Source organism: Cryptomeria japonica, chromosome 7 (assembly GCF_030272615.1).
Source record: "Cryptomeria japonica chromosome 7, Sugi_1.0, whole genome shotgun sequence".
Taxonomy (NCBI): Eukaryota; Viridiplantae; Streptophyta; class Pinopsida; order Cupressales; family Cupressaceae; genus Cryptomeria; species Cryptomeria japonica.
This window is the reverse complement of record NC_081411.1, coordinates 637,639,586-637,657,099: the sequence shown is the minus strand read 5'-3', so window position 1 is coordinate 637,657,099 and position 17,514 is coordinate 637,639,586. Positions and strand designations below refer to the sequence as shown.

Here is a 17,514-nt window from a genome sequence, read left to right as displayed (position 1 = left end):
TCTAGAAAGATAAGATTTTTACAGTAGTTTTAGATTTTTTATATTTTTTTTTATATTGATGCCTTTTCGGGTCTGACAAGTAGATACCAATTGTGTTAAAGCACATTTAATTCTTGTACAGATATCTTAGATTTTGCCCATTGCTTCAATATTATTGTACTTCCTTGCAGCTGAAAAGATAAGTTTTCTAGAGCATTCTTAGATTTTTTCAATATTTTTTTACATCCTTGTCTATTCAAATGGGACAAATGCCTTTCACACATTTAATTCATAATGGAATAGACACAATTATGTGGCAGGCACAATTATTACATTATAATAAATGTAACATAAAGATTCAAATTTTAGTATTTTGATTTAAAGAAAAAGAAGAAAAAAAAAAATTGCAATGACTGTTACCATTATGAACCAATAGAAAAGCAGATAACTAATTTATTTTAAATGATAAGAATATGTATGAAAATTGAAACATTAGCAATGTCAATAGATTTTTAAAAATTCTACAAGATGATTGGCCAATGGAAAAAAACAAATGCATCAAACCGAAGCATAAGTATCCTGCCTATTGGCAGAAACTAATAAAATGTACAATAGTAATAGTTTTATGTATTCAAAATATATATAATTGTCAAAAAGTATATTAAATATGCATTGAATTATATCACATTTGTCAAACAATACATCCTAGCAAACGATATTTTATTTAGATTTCCTTGGATCTCGCTTAATGAGATAAGATTTTGGTACATGTATGTCGATTTCAAGGACCGTTTATCATAATCATCGAGACCAAAAATTTATTGACACTTTGGATGGTTCATAAAAAAATTGACTAAATAATTGAGGAAAATAGATTTTTTGCAATCACTGTTTGCAAAGTACACCAATAAGAAACTAGATAAATAATATTATTTGAGTTGGGAAAAAAAATGCAGAAAATTGAAATTATAGAAATATGAACAAATTTGAAAAAATAGCCTCTAATGATTCCATCAATCAACTTCACACTTAACCGAACTTCACGGAAGAGCACACCTACCCCAGCATGGGGACACAGCTTAGGTTCGCCTTTATTTTAGTATCTCTTTTCCGGCGTGATCTTTCTGCTGCCTTTTGTCCAGCAAGCTCTACTTTTATTCCCGTAGCCAGAGAGCTTTTAATATTCGAGCTACCAGTCAGGTTTAAACTCTTATATTACAGGCATGGGAACGGAGCACACAAAAAAAATGGAAATTTAGCAGGACAAAAAGCTAAATTTGCACAATTTTGTAAGCTTTCTTTACTCAATTTTTATTTCTACTTCAATTTTGATTTCTAATGGACAGGTTTGCTTCCACCTGTTGGCCTTCTGCCTTTTCTCTTGGTCATCATGTTTTAATTTACAACAAAAAATACAAATCGAGCATTGCAGGCGTGTGTGTGGTCCTTATACTTTGCCTCTTCCCTCCTTCGCTTGTTGCACAAGCCCCTACAAATTTTACCTTCAACCAATTCAATGCCTCCACCCTCGAATTGTTTGGGAATGCTTCAGTGCAGTCCACTGCCATTTCTCTTAATAGCCCATCCCACTTCAGTATCGGCCGCGCTTTCTATCCTGGGTCTCTGAATTCTACCTTTTCTTTCAGCACAACTTTTGTGTTTAGCATTGTTCCTTCTTCAGATACAGATAGCGGGCATGGACTGGCGTTTATAATGACGCCCCACAAATCTCCAGAGGGTTTTATATCAGCTCAGTACCTTGGCTTGATAAGCAATATCTCAAGCATGGGAGAGGCCTCTGATCATCTTTTTGCGGTGGAGTTTGACACGACAAAGAACGTGGAATTTGGGGACATCAATGACAATCATGTTGGTGTGGATCTCAATAGCCTCGTGTCTTTACAGGCTAAGAGTGCAGGCTACTGGACTGACAACAACCAGTTCAAAGATTTGGATCTCAACAACGGTCAGAATATTCAAGCTTGGATTGATTATGATCATCTTCAAAACGAGGTCAATGTCACCATTGCAGAGCCTGGTTCACATCGCCCAGAAAAACCGCTGATAAATGCGAAAAACTTGTCCCTGTCCAACATTTTTCAAGAAGAAATCTACGTTGGTTTCTCAGCAGCTACAGGAACCCTTGTTGAAGAGCATTACATACTCGCCTGGAGCTTTGCTACAAATAGAAACGCCCCATTCCTGAATACATCTAATCTTTCGTCCTTTATACACAGAAAGTCCAAGAGCTCAAATTCCAGACTAATAGCCGGCATTATCACAGCTTGTGTGGTCCTCCTCCTCGTGGTGGTGGCAGCATCACTTGTGCGGTTGAAGAGAAACAAGTACAGAGAAGTCATCGAAGAATGGGAAATGGAGTATTGGCCTCACAGGTTTAAGTACAAAGACCTAAATATTGCAACCAAGGGCTTCCGAGAGGAAGAACTTTTGGGATCCGGAGGCTTCGGTCGGGTATACAAAGGAGTCCTTCCCACAAACGACCTCCAAGTAGCAGTGAAATGTATCCTTAGAGAAACCGATGATGGGGTGAAGGAATTCATAGCAGAAATCTCTAGTCTTGGCCGGCTTCAACATCGAAACCTTGTTCAGATCAGAGGCTTCTGCAGGCGAGAAAAACAGCTATTCATAGTTTATGACTACATGCCCAATGGGAGCCTGGACAAGATGCTATTTGGAAACCCAAAGAAGGTGCTCGACTGGGATCACAGGTACAGAGTCCTCAGAGATGTCGCTGCAGGGTTGTTGTATCTTCACGAAGAATGGGAGCAATGCGTAGTGCACAGAGACATTAAGTCCAGCAATGTTTTGCTGGACTTAGAGCTGAACGGAAAGCTGGGAGATTTTGGGCTTGCCCGTCTGTACGAGCACAACGAGAACTCGCACACTACTCGTGTGGTAGGAACGCTGGGGTACATCGCACCAGAGCTGATACACACAGGAAAGGCCAGCCCCGCCACAGATGTGTTCAGCTTTGGTATTTTTATGTTGGAGGTTGCATGCGGAAGGAGACCTGTCGATATGTCCCTCCAATCTGAAAAAGTAGTTATGGTGGACTGGGTGAGAGTGCTCCATGACACAGGCAGTCTGATGGATGCAGCCGACCCAAATCTTGGTGGGCAATATGTTGAAGGTGAGATGGAGAGAGTGCTGAAACTGGGTCTGATCTGTTCCAATCCTCACCCAGAACGCAGGCTTGGCATGAGACAAGTTCTGCAAATACTTGAAGAAGAAGCTCCACTACCAGGTTTTGAAGGTCCGGTATATTCGGAGACGAGTGCACCCAGCAGTATGACGTGGAAGTCTCCTCCATATTACAGTCGTAGCACAGAAGCTTCCACTTCCATGTCTCTCGACGGACGATAGACGCTACAAAATTGCCTCATACCTAGCACTTTCATTCTTTCCTCCACAACCAACCCAAATGCAAGCTTCTAAAATTCGTTTTGACAGAGCCAGTATGTACAAGGTGGATCGAGGATCTGTATGGCGTGCTCTTGCTGCTGTAACCTGTTTTTTTAATTTTAATCCAGAGAAATCGAGGGTTTTCTTTAGGATTAAGGTATATAATCTTTCGATCTGGAGTTTAGTACTTTACAGGATGAATCCTTTCATAATCTTTCCAACATGTACAATAGACCATCATCTATATACCAGTAAGAAATTTAAAATTGAATCTAGGACTGAACCAACCCCAGAGACTACTGTAACATGCCTGTTAGTGTCCGTATACTCTAAGGATTCAGCTTAGCTTTTAGACTTACGGGTGTAAGTATTTGTAATGTATCTGAATACGATACGTATTTATAGTTTAGTACAGCTTTTAATGCCAGCATTTACGAAGATGTTAATCATTGAATTTATAGCAGTATATTTATTGTAATCCAAGTTGACACGTATGCAATTATGTAGCACTCAATAAAAATATACTGTCAAAAAAAAGAGCAGGATAGCATGTGTTTGTCGATATCTAGTTACACTATTAATTTGTGAAGATGGAAAAAATAGCTACATAAGTTAATTTATGTAAAGGAGTCCAGACTTGCTGTATATTTAGGTTTAGAATTGAAATATAGTGAAAAAATTAGGTGTTGGGAACATTATAAAAGATAAATATTTTGAATTTGAGATTGAATATGAAAATAGATAATTAAGATTAAGTGTATTATGAAATATTGAAATTTGTTAAGAAATAAATCAAGGTCACAAGTGTGGTTCTAAATTATGGGAATGCAGCCTTGAAACTAAAGTGTAGATTTGAATCTTTAGGAAAGCTCTCACCTATGAAATTTTTTGTTTTCTACTATTTTCATCATAACATCTAAATCTAAGCTCAAAATTGCTTAAAATCTGATGCAATGGATGCAAAACAATTAAGTATTAACTAGGTCCTTGTAAATTATGTAATCTTGATATTTGTAACCTTGAACCTTTGTGTGGTGCTAATCTAAAAATGATGGGTAAAAAATTAAGTTTTTGATAGCTACAATAAACATCAGATTGTCATTATTTTAAGGAATAGCTATTGTGCTTAGAATCATTATGGAGCTTGGTAATTTGGGTTGTAGAATTCTACTAACTTACCCATAGCACCTTGTGAGGCACCACAACTAATTTAATAATGATATTTCAAAAGAGAGTATGAAAGCGTAAAAGAGAATGAAGAAGGTTGTTGTCAACATACAAAATTGTTAGGGACATATATGTGAATATTTTATCCTAAATATATAGTGTGATGTGATGTATTCGTGTTTAAAATGATCTATCAGTGTCTTCTTTAAATATACACCCTAGACACACAACAAAATGCCTCTAAGAATCCCTCTAAAAATATAAAAAATAGGTGCATGTTGGTTAATTATAGGATGTCTAGGAATAAGCTAGTTCTAGAAGGAACCCTTTGTTGACATTTATTCTAATTTTCTCTATTTTTTTCTCTTTGTGAAACACTATTGCTAGCTCATTATTGTCTAAGAATTTGAAGGACCAAGTCATCTCTAGTAGAGTAGATAAGAGCTCAAGGAAGTTGTAATGTCAAGCATATGTGCCTCTTTTTATTTCTTCGTCTCATATATACTTTCTTGGAATCACTAGGTATATGTGGTGGTAACTTATTAATGTTCAACCATCATCTTTGGCATTTGTGTTGGACTACTTACTTAGTTACTTCCTTGTTTAGTGAGGTGGGCCTAAGGATTCCACATGATTGGGTGGTGTTAAAACACTATATCATGGATCTCGTGGCCTAGCTAAGAGAACATGCAAGGACTCCTCTACATTACAATTTTGATATTTTTCATTTTGTAACTTGCTAAAAAAATTCTTAATACATGACCCTAGATTTCCTTATATGTAAATTATATAATATGTATTTGGACAACATTAATTTATATTCTAACCCTCATAGGTGGTTTAAACTCTAACAATAATTATCATGTACAAACTTAGAGTCATATGCAAAGGATTGTGGTAATGGATTTTCTCATTATGGTTTAACTTGGAGAGTATGGTTAATAAATCTAATTTATTTATCCCTCGGTTTGAAATCTTATCATAACTTGATCGAGAACTAATTTCTCTTCTTATAAGAATTACATCATGATGTTTAAAAACACTTCCTTATCTTATACATAGTTGTGGCCATTTTTCATGTATTATATTTTCCTTGATTGAGTGGATCCCTGTGAGGAGAGAATGACCTTTAGATTTACACATGGATATTTTGAGGTCCAAGGAAATCCTTTCTTTTTTTATGTGTTTGACCTAGAATGTTTCTAAGAAACATGCAAAACAAGGTAGTTATGCCTTGTTCAAAAAACATAAGTGTGATCTTTCTATCTTACCTTTAGGTGCACAATTGCAAGTTACACTTCAAATACCAAAGTCTGAGTTGTATTCTCACTAGAGTCTAGAGTTGAATTGAGAAGTTACATGTTGTTAGATGCATTTCAGACCCTAAATTCTAAAATCCATATTACAAATAGGACTCTAAGTCTAAATTTTAAGCCTATGAAAGTTTGGACTCGCGTCTACAATTTAAATAGATGTTAATTGCATTTCAGACACATATAATGTTTTGAATCTACCTCACCTTAAATTTGATAATGTGGACTCATAATGACACAATTCACTACACCCTTACTTAATGGCAAAAATTGAACTACGTTTACTCTTATCGTAGAAGTTGATTAAGCAATAAAAAATTAAATTGACTGCCCTCTTCTTGAACTTGGGATGTCTATTGGGTGAGAGAATTATCATTGATATTAATAACATCAGTTGACTCATTCACTTCTTAGGGAACAAGGGTCAAATGGTGAATCATTTGGTTGATTTGTGCATGATTTGACATTGAACTCTTGGGATGTTTACACCTTGTCTTGTGATTCATTCCAGAGAGTTATTACTATGATGTTGGATTCAATAAGTTTAGCATCTAAAAATTGTTACCTTATGTGAGACTCTTCTAGTTTCCATCATTGTCCATTCTTTTTTCTCAAGAATATGCCTAAGAAGGGATGGGTTTTCTTGTATTTCATTGAAAACCCACTCAATGCAATCTCCCTTAATCCCTCAACACATTAGGAATCAAAATACAAGTGAGAGATAGGAAGGTTGAACAAGTTTGATGCTTGGTAATCTAGTTTTATTTGTTTGAATTCTTACATATTTTAGTTGAATTTTCATTGGATGCCTCATGATGGTACTAAATGATTTTTCTCTTCCTTTTTTTTTTTTTTCTTTTATAAATATTTTGAACAATCCTAACTAAATGTATTATTTAAATGCGTGCAAGAGATATGTTATGTACTTCTTTATTTTTTGTGATTTTCCAATTTAACATGTGAATTAATTAACTACAAGAAAAAAATAACTTTTATATGGCTTTCCAAATGCAATACACTATGCTTCTTTTAGTGCTCGTTATAGAGTTTTTTCAAATGAATTTAATCTACATGCAATGAAAGTAAAGAGGGTAATCTAAATCTATGCCACCAAATAAAGAAACAATGAATATAAGCTAAAGCAAGAAACAATTTAACAAAGTGCTATAGTTATTATACAAGGGTATGTGATCTACTAATTATGTTGTTTAAAATGTGTGTCAATTATAAAACCAAATAAACAAACACATAGATGAGACAATTAATAAAACAAAAAGAAAATAGAGATAAAGAAATACAAACTTTTCATTCTTGAAATGTCTCATCTTCCTCTAATCTCAAGGAACTTGAAGGTATTTGATGTGGCTCTCAGCAAGCAATGACCATCAAGATGACAACTCAAGAAATGAGTAGCTACATGATTCTTAGCTAAAATGCATGATTATGGCAATATGATGCTAAGATTATGCTAGATATGCTATGATAAATGTTAATTGCTAATTGCTAAATTGAAGATAATGATAATGCAAAATTGCAGGGTTCATGATTAATCAAAATGAAGGGTATTTATAGGAATTCCTAGGCCAAGTCTGAGGTGGCAGGAATCTACGGTCAGGATTCGATCTAGAGATATCAACGATTGAGATTGGGGAAGTTGGAGAAGAGGTTGGAGTGAGGGACACATGCCATCTCTGTGGTGACAAGTGTCAAGGAATCTTGCTCATGAGAGGGAAAGTGTCCAAGGGGAGAAGACATGTGGAAAAGGTGTCATGTGTCTCCAAGAGGGAATATCCAACCCACATGAGGTTAGGATAAGGAAGTTAGGATGTGCAAGAAGGGACAGGGTTAGTTAAACCCTTGGTTGAATGGATGGGTTAGTTTAGGGGTTGGTTATAAGTTATAGGACACATGTGCCCAATTTGAATTTAGAAATTCAAATTAAATTGAAAAATGTTAATTAAACTCAATAAATTAAGAATTTGTTAACTTTAATTAAAGGGATTAGAAGAACGAATTTAATGAGGGGAAATTTAAATATATAAATTAATTAATTTGCATATTTAATTGTGAAAATGGAAGAAAATGATTAAAGTGGGAAGAATAGGAATTAATGAATATAGTAGAGGAATAAAGGCCATATTAATTAAATATTTTCATATTTAATTAATTCTTTCTCCGGACCGATTTTTAGTGTATACGTTTTGCCCCTCTTTGAAGCGATGTGTGACAACATGTCGGTTCAAAGAAAATTCAATTTGATGTGGATACAAGTCAATGCGATGCCCCAGACATTTATTTGATAGATGGTGATGCAAGGATGCCCCCTTGGGAGATGAATCAGATAATTTTTTTAAATTTTTTGAAATTTTGAAAAAAATTTGATTTGATTTTTTTATTTTTAATGATTTTACGATTTTTAGATATTTTCAGAGTTGATCTGATTCATCTCCCGATAAGAAATTGAAAATGCTACTCGACTAGGTTGATTAATTGTTTAATTTGAATTTTAAAAGAAGTGAGATAAAAATCCCACTTCAATGCCCCTTTTTAAGTTTAAATGGTAAAATTCACTCTTACCACTCATCATTTCTGCATTTGGTTTGGTTGAGAATTTTCTCTGGAAAAGAAGATGGTGATCCCCTACCACCAGCATGGGTTTGAGCAAGCTCGGCAACACGAGCAACCTGTAGCCTATGGTCCATTGATACATACCTCGAGAAAACCCTCCTTCGCATGTTTACAGTGATTTTTGAAAAAAAATTAACAAAATAAACATCAATTTTTTTAGCATGTTCTAGAAACTGGGTGTTCAAAATTTTTTTTCTTACCGCTCTGGGTTTTTGATTTTATGAAATGGGTTTCTAGTGTTATTTTTCTCGAAATTTTTTTGGTGTTTTTAAAATTTATTTAAATTTGGATAGTGTTGCAACGAGAACTGCTAGCACCACGACGGGTGCCATCGACTCCATAGTGCGAACTGCGGGCGTCGCGATGAGCTTCATCGACGTCATGGTGAGAACCATGGGTGCCGCGATGAGCATCGTGGTGAGAAACACTGGTGTCATGACGAGCATCACGGTGAGAACCACAAGCACCGCGATGAGCGTCGTCAGCGTCGCGGCGAGAACCACGAGTGCCACGACGGTTACCACCGGCGCTATGGTGAGAACCGTGGGCACCGCAACATCGGCACCACTGAGCACCGCCGACACCACGACAAGTACCACAAGCATCATCGTGGGCGTCGCGGGTGCCACAGAGGGTGCCGCAGGCGCCGATGCCTCTTCCAAAGGTACCACGTCAACTGTCAAGGGCATCAGGATGGCGTCAAAGGGCACCACAAGGATCGTTGTGGGTGCCAACACAGTCATTGAGGCCAAAGCCCAAAATGCTTTCAATGATGCGTGTGAATGCACCCACAAGATAAAAAAATTAGTGTGTGCTAATTGAATGTTGTGGGTCCCAATGAGGGTGATTAATGTGGCCATGTTGATTTTAGCATGATGTTGATAGGGTTATGATGGATTCGATTGATGCTCGGTATCAAATTGATAAAGATTTTTTATTTAGATACTCCTAATTGATTAAGATTGATGATCAGTTTCGATTATCTCGATTTACATGCTTGATAAGATAGGATTGATGACGACCTCATGATAGATTAGAGTCAGTGATAAGTGCTCAATGAGATTTGATAGAAATCTCTAATGAGAGAGATAGATTGATAGATTGATTGGTAGATAGATAGATAAATCGAGTTACTGATATGTTGATATGATATGATTGCAGGAGCCCTTTGGGGTTTGTAGTCTCGGGAATGCTTCAAGAACACATGGATCTTGATACTTCACCTAAGCCAGGCAAAGCAAGACCACATTCATAGATGCAGATTTTCTTCCCTTCTCGACATGCCTTGATATTTGATTAACCGAGGAGCTATTGACAACATTAGTTGAGCGATGGCACAATGAGAAGAACACATTTCATTTACCGACCGATAAGATTACTATCGCTCTAGAGGATGTGTATAGGATACTAATGATCCTAGTTGCTGGGCACATTGTCTACTATGATTTATATGAGCAAGGTGGGACATTCACATTGAAGAGGGTTTTTTATGATGACCAGATCTGCGGATATGATATTCCATGGCAGGAGATGCTCGATTTGGATTATGCTCCTCTTCCATCAGTAATAGAAAGTTTGGTCAAAGATTTCCTTTTTCCCGACCATGGGTCAAAGGGATTATCAGTTGGGTGGGGCCGCTTGCAAGAGAAGATGATTACATAGGGTACTAGATTCTCGTGGGGATCCTATATGCTAGCCCACTTATACCTCGATTTGCATAGAGTAGTTTATCAGGGATCAACTACTTTATCAACAGGTGTGACCTTGCAACAGATATGGGTCTGGGAGAATTTAGTCGTCACAAATCCCCTAGCCAATAGGGATTGTCTAGCAGGGAGACCTTATGTATATGGTTACACAAGTGCAGTTGTCCAGCGGAAGCTAGGCAAACTGGAGTATTGGAGCCAAGTGTTGGATGATCTTGACATTGTAATCTAGCGGCCATATAGAGATTGTGAGCAATGGGCTAAGGATGCACATGAGATGGCATGTGTTTTCTACTCATGATACCTCCTTGACTCCTCACTGTACAACATTAAGAGATTCATCATTACACAAGTGTTACGACAATATGGTAGAGCCCAGGGACTACCATAGGGGACATCGATCTATGCACGATGATGACAGGATGTGGCTGCTTGGGGGCCTACTATCTCCTATGATGTTGCTTACGCTAAGTATGAGAGCCTCGAAGGATAGGATTGGGACTACATGGTCAAGATTATTGATCCAAGTATCACAATTGAGTATGGTCAATACCTTCTAACACACTCATTCCATAGATTGGGTGCCTTGGATGAGCCAGAACTAGGGTTTGATGATGGAGAGGATATACCACCATGCCAGGCTCTGAGACGACCGAGAGATGGAGGAGGGAGAGTATGTGGGGGTGGAGATGGAGTAGATAGAGATGATGGGGGTGATTATGAAGATGGAGGAGATGGGGGAGATGGATATGTAGGGGATGGAGTAGATGGGGGAGATGGAGGAGATGGAGGAGCTAGTGATGCGGTGGTAGTGGCAGGCATATCAGGAGCCAACAGTTCTAGACCTATGGATTGGGTGACCAAGGTGGTCCAACGAAGGAGATCTGGACAGGTAGGACAAGTTTAGAAGGTTCCACAGGCAGACCAGGTACAGGAAAAGGCACCACAGATAGAGAAGGTATAGGTATTGGTAGAGGCATCTTGGTCGAAACTCATCAAGATGTCATCCCATCAGTAACAGGCTCATATTAGTGGTCTGCAGAGCCAGGTGTAGCAGTTACAGGCTAGTAGAGAGAGATGCTCAAATAGCATAGCTACAGGCCCAAATGGCACAAGTACAAACATAGGCATCGGGGCAAATTGCCTCCCTCACGACAGAGAGAGATACAACAATAGATGGGCACAGATAGGTGGAGGTATACGCTGAGATGATCTAGAGGGTGGCCCAGGGGACCACAACATCCGATATGCTTAGAGATGTATGTCATTCTGCTCAAGAAATGAAGTATTATCGTCAGCTATAATATGCTAGCATTTTTGTTGCTGAGCGTGCGCTTAGTTATGATGAGGTTTCAGCTGCTAGATCGAGGCATAGTCATACATAGACTGAGAGAAATGGAGTTACACGGCCACTTCAGAGAGATCCTCCATGTGGGGTTTCAAGTACAGGGGCATCAGTGGAGGCGCTAGACCCACCACATCAGGACACAGTTCTGCTCCGCGTCCTAGTGGTCACATTGATAGGGGACATTTATTATTGATGTATACACTTTGTGATGAGATATTGATTCTTATGAAGTATTTTTGAGATGCATCTCAGATACTTGTGTGATATCATTGTTCATTGGACCTTGATTCTTTTTTAGTATATGAGATGCAGTCGATTCTACATGATCTATATAGCTTATGATGTTATAGAGGTACTTTCCCATGTGATGATGCATTCCACTTGCTATATGATTATGCCTTGTATCTATATGATGGATATATGTAGTTATTTACATGATGTATTCTTTGCATTCTATATGATGATGTAGTGTATGAGATTAATTTACGATGATATGCCATGCCATGATGGATTTTATTATGATGATGCATGACTATGGATGATTCTACGATTCTATGATTCTATATGCGATGATGTATGATGCTTATGATGGATATAAATGCTTTATATACTATGTGATGCATGTGTAATGCCTCTATTTTTATGATGCTTTTTATGATTTTACTTATGCATATTAATGTGAGATGGATGCAATTCAATGCAATGATGGTATAATTTTACATGATTTGTGATTATAGGTGAGTGTTTAATGTAATGAATGATCTAACTAGAGGAATGATTTCCTATTGTACCCTGCTTAGATGCGATGAAATGAAATGAACTAACTTGACATGCAGGATAGATGGATTGATTATTTTTGTTGATTTCCAATGTACTCAATCAATTAATAAGAGAGATAACACCTATTTTGAAGCTTTTTGGCCTTGGAAAAGATGAGCTTTCATGGTCCCATGTGAAATAAAATGCAATCTACTTTAAATATGCAAATGCGAATGAAATCTAATGTTGTGATCGCACTTGTCACTTTGGTCATTTTCCTTTTACACTAGTACATTTGGAGCGGTTTTCTGACGAGCTATGGGATTTATTTTGCTTTGTCGGATTAATTTTTTTTTTTTCAAAAATTACCCCGTGTTCGTCGAAATTTTGACGTGTTAAAATTTCATGGATTTTACCTATTGATCGACATATGTTGGTCCGATGATTTTCACAGCCTCTTGATTTCTTCTTACTCATCGGGATAACATAAGCCAATGACCTCTCTTCCTGTTGATTGGTGCGAGTTATCCCACTAGTCTCATCGGGCATCGGGATAGCTTAAAATGTATTCAGGCCATGGGCATAATTTCCTCGATGTCTTTTCCCTCAGCATAGCTCCTCCTGATACGTTATGTATCCTCAACATAAGCTTTGACCCTTTATCGCCGTAACCTTTGTCGATGCATTTTACTTTTGCTAGTGTCCATTGGGATAAGTCTTACCGATAGCATCATCAACTATCGGCAATACAAGATTTCTCCATTGCTGCTAGTGTGCGTTCTACCGATAGACTTCATTGGTGTATTCTATCTCCATGGATTTTACCTATTGATCGACATATGTTGGTCTGATGATTTTCACAGCCTCTTGATTTCTTCTTACTCATTGTGATAACATAATCTGATGACCTCTCTTCCTACTGATCGGTGCAAGTTATCCCACTAGTCTCATTGGGCATCAGGATAGCTTAAAATGTATTCAGGCGATGGGCATAATTTTTTCAATGTCTTTTCCCTCGGCGTAACTCCTCCCAATATGTTATGTCTCCTCAACATAAGCTTTGACCCTTTATCGTCGTAACCTTTGCCAATGCGTTTTACTTTTTCTAGTGTCCATCGGGATAAGTCTTACTGATAGCATCATCGACTATCGGTAATACAATATTTCTCCATTGCCACTAGTATGCGTTATGTCGATAGACTTCATTGGTGTATTCTATGCCCACGGATTTTACCTTTTGATCGACATATATGTTGGTTCGATGATTTTCACAACCTCTTGATTTCTTCTTACTCGTCGAGATAACATAAGTCGATGACCTCTCTTCCTATTGATCGATGCGAGTTATCTGGCTAGTCTCATCAGGCATCGAGATAGCTTAAAATGAATTCAGATGATGGGCGTAATTTCCCCGATGTCTTTTCCCTTGGTGTAGCTCCTCTCGATATGTTATGTCTCCTCGGAATAAGCTTTGACCCTTTATCACCATAACCTGTGCCGATGTGTTTTACTTTTGCCAATGTCCATCAAAATAAGTCTTACCGATAACATCATCAGCTATTGGCAATACAATATTTCTCCATTGCCACCAGTGTGCGTTCTGTCGATAGACTTCATCGGTGTATTCTATCCTGATCACATGCTTCCACTTGTGTGTTACTATCGGGTTGACTTTTTCTGATAGTGTAGATTTCGTATTTCACGTCGGAATTCCGACAAACACGTGGTATTTTTTTTTAAAAAGTAATTACGCACCATCTTTATATGTGGGCTCGGGGTGCGAAATTTGGGAGGAAGCGGGCACAATTGCTACAGATAGATGCTCGCCAACAACTGTACAAGAGGTTGGTCCTTCTGTTCTTATCATCAAGTTTTTTTGCAAGTTCCTTTGCTTTCCTTTCATTCTCTTGTTCACTTTGTTTAATGGTATCCGCTTTGGCAAAATGCTTGGGAATCGATTATATCAGATAGTTCAACAACAACATAACAGCTTGAAGATTGAGGGCATCAATGGGGCCGTAACAAGAGTATGAAGCTTTCAAATAAAATCTTAAAATACAGGTGTCCTTATTCCTCTACTCTCACTTGTTTGCTTCTGTTAAGAAGGGTTTGCTTAGTTTGATGATTTGTATATGTTTGCTTTGTTGTTATTGGTATTAGTTCTTTTAGCACTTTGTTTTGTAACCCAGTTGGGGTCTTAACTAGAGCACATGGTTTTCTTGTTTGTTAACTATCTCATCAAAGAGTGCTTGCATATGTTGATTTTGTGCGTTTGTTTTCTTCTAGCTTCAAACCCTAGTATTCCTTGTATTTTATTAAGGGTTTGTATAATTGTCATCCCAGGGTTTGTAACTGTCACCCTAGTTTGAGCTTCATCTTTGTATTAAGAATTTGTTCTAACCCTAGTTCCAAGTTATGGAAGTTGGTATTCAGTTATTCTCTACTTTGAGTATGTGTATCTCACAACATTATTCTTAACCCAAATTCTTGATGTGATTTTCTATATGCAATGATCCAAATATCAATAATGTTATTGATCTAAATATTGATGATGTCTTGATGCATTGATCTGAATATGTCATAAATTCTTGATACTTAATATTACCAGTATCAATTGCAATATCTTAATGGATATTACAGAAAGTAGAAAGCATAAATAGGAAGATTGAAACATGAATGAAATGAGTTTTTTTTTGTTTGTTTTTTTAATTCTGAAGTATAGAACATCAGTTAGAAACATATAATATATAGTGGTCTATTCTTCTTCACTCATCGTGGCACATATGTGATATTTAGTTTGTATGGGGAACACTTCCTATTATATTTTGAAGTAAACATTTATTAAATCTTAATGCTTGATTAGTTTCCGCCTTCTTCTCATAAAAGCTTAATATACTTGAGACTTTGTTCAATCTCTTGATGATGAAACCTAAGAACAATGCAGAATAGAAGTATCTAACCTATTGAACAGATATTATTCAGCTAGAATGATGTGGGCGCTCCTAGCATGGAGATTTTGTGGCCTCGATTATTTTGGTATTTATCAATCATATGTTTGTGGTCAACTATACAATGTGTCTCTTTAATTGAGTGGTTGGTGCTTACATAATTATTCTATATTCCTTCTGATTAGTTTTACACATTGGATGGAAAGACAACTTGGCTTATGTACATTGCTTCTCTAAAGACATACACTTGTTTTAGTTTTTTCATATCAATCATTATTTAACTGCAATTCAATAATACAATAATATGATCAAGTGTGATCAACATATGACATTCTCAATTCTTTTAGCGCAGTTATCTTCCTATTATTTGTTCAATATTTGGAAAACAATTTACATTCCGTTAAAGAATGTAGTGTAGTTTTATACTATGATTGAAGGTATTCGAATTATGAAAATTGATCACATTATATCACAGCGACCTCATTTAGGAAGAGCTATTGATGACCATGAGCATCTTCATATTCCTTGGACTACCGATGTACAATTTTCTCTCATTGAGAAGTCAATGGATATATTGGCTCAAACATTGAATTTATATCAAATTTATCAACCAGAGAGAGCCACCAATTTGAATTAAGGCAATTCACAAGGTTATTTGTGAATTCATCTCCATGCACATAGAAAACTAATCCTTGACACATTTATTTATGTTTGACAGTCAATAACTTTGGTAAGAGTGATTCTAATTTTAGAATTAGCGATCTATGGCACAACCTGAGTTCAAATTGTATATAGTTACTCAGCTCAAATCTGTCAAGTTGTATGAGAAAAGAACCACATATCAATGCAATCGGTATGAAATGAATGACTACTGGTAGATGATGTGTGATGGAAAAGACCAAAGGCCACGCTGCCATCGAATATCCATGGGCTTGAAAATGGAATAGCTTAAGAACGTTGGTGGATTGTGTGGAAGAGTAGCCAATAAAGAGATAAGTTCTTTTATATTTGAATCATATTCATGAATTTTCATGTTATTATTAATTCATTCTATTGGGATATTGAATCACGTTTGATTCTAACATTGATGTTTCTCTTCGAGATAGTCTTGAACTATTATGCTTCAAGCTTCAGAGGGAGCTTGGGAATAGACATGAGAGCCTATACAAGCTTTCAGCTCATTCCTTTACTTGAGAAGATGGGTGAAGGTGTGCCATGGTCATAATGATTGTGCTATGGGTCCTTTTTGTAGAAAGTAAAAGTAAGGGAAAAGGAAATTAGCATTTCTCATTTTGATTTATGAAAACTTTTGATGGTTGCTTTCCTTAGTGGATTCTTATATTATGTAATCATCATAAGGTTTGGTTGTCACAGTTTATATTAAGGATTAAGAGGGAGTTCTATGTTCCCTACAATCCTCAGTAAAATACTTTGATGAAAGAATTGACAATATTTTATAAGCTTAGGATTTTGTAAGCATGATGTTGATCCTAACGGTTTAATGTTGAAATGCTAAGTTAGTTTCAGAATTTGAAATAAAACTAGGCCTAATGCATTACTCTCTAGAGCTAGAAGTATGCCAAGGATCCAATGAATTGATATCTTGAATGATGGATTGCAGTGCTTCTACAGCTAACTCTGATTTTGGTAGATCCAACTGAGTTCTGGTAATTGATGGGATTCTTGATGTATCTAGTTAAACTCTAGATAGTTGTTATGCATTGGCTATGACTTCATGAAGTACCTCCTTAAAATAAGCATTCGCTATATGTAGTAACAGACTTCAGTTGTATTGAGTATTGAAGCAGATTATGTTGCATCAAGGAAGGCTTCGAAGGAAGCAGTATGGATTCTTGCAAGATAGATGCCACTTAGTTGAAGTACATCAACAAGCCTCTTGATTGAATGAGGTTAAATACTTCAGAAGTGTGCTTTGGCTGAGAGGGAGTCTTGGCTTCTATGATACATTGTGTTGTATCTTCCACCCTATGTGGGCATTGCAAGGTGGAACCACCCTCTGCAGGCAATGAAAGGTGGTGTTGTATTATTATCTGGGAGAAGTTGAGGTGAAAGACCTCTTCCACTCTCTACGACCAATGCAAGGTGGATCCATCCTCTGTGGGTATGCATGATGGGTATCATGGAAGGAGTCCATGATGTATATTGAATTCACTCTCTGCGAGGATGTATGGTGAATATCATGGAAGGAATCCATGATGTATCTTGGAACCATCCTCTGTGGG

General features: G+C 37.0%; 1 protein-coding gene across 1 annotated transcript; it reads left to right on the top strand.

The window, feature by feature from the left end:
• Positions 1-1,030: 1,030 nt before the first annotated feature.
• On the top strand, positions 1,031-3,925 carry LOC131057437 (L-type lectin-domain containing receptor kinase SIT2). The gene is made up of 2 exons (XM_057991623.2): positions 1,031-1,268; positions 1,412-3,925. Exons 1-2 carry the CDS (start codon positions 1,046-1,048, stop codon positions 3,361-3,363), a joined length of 2,175 nt encoding a protein of 724 aa, XP_057847606.2. The 5' UTR covers positions 1,031-1,045; the 3' UTR covers positions 3,364-3,925.
• Positions 3,926-17,514: the final 13,589 nt, after the last annotated feature.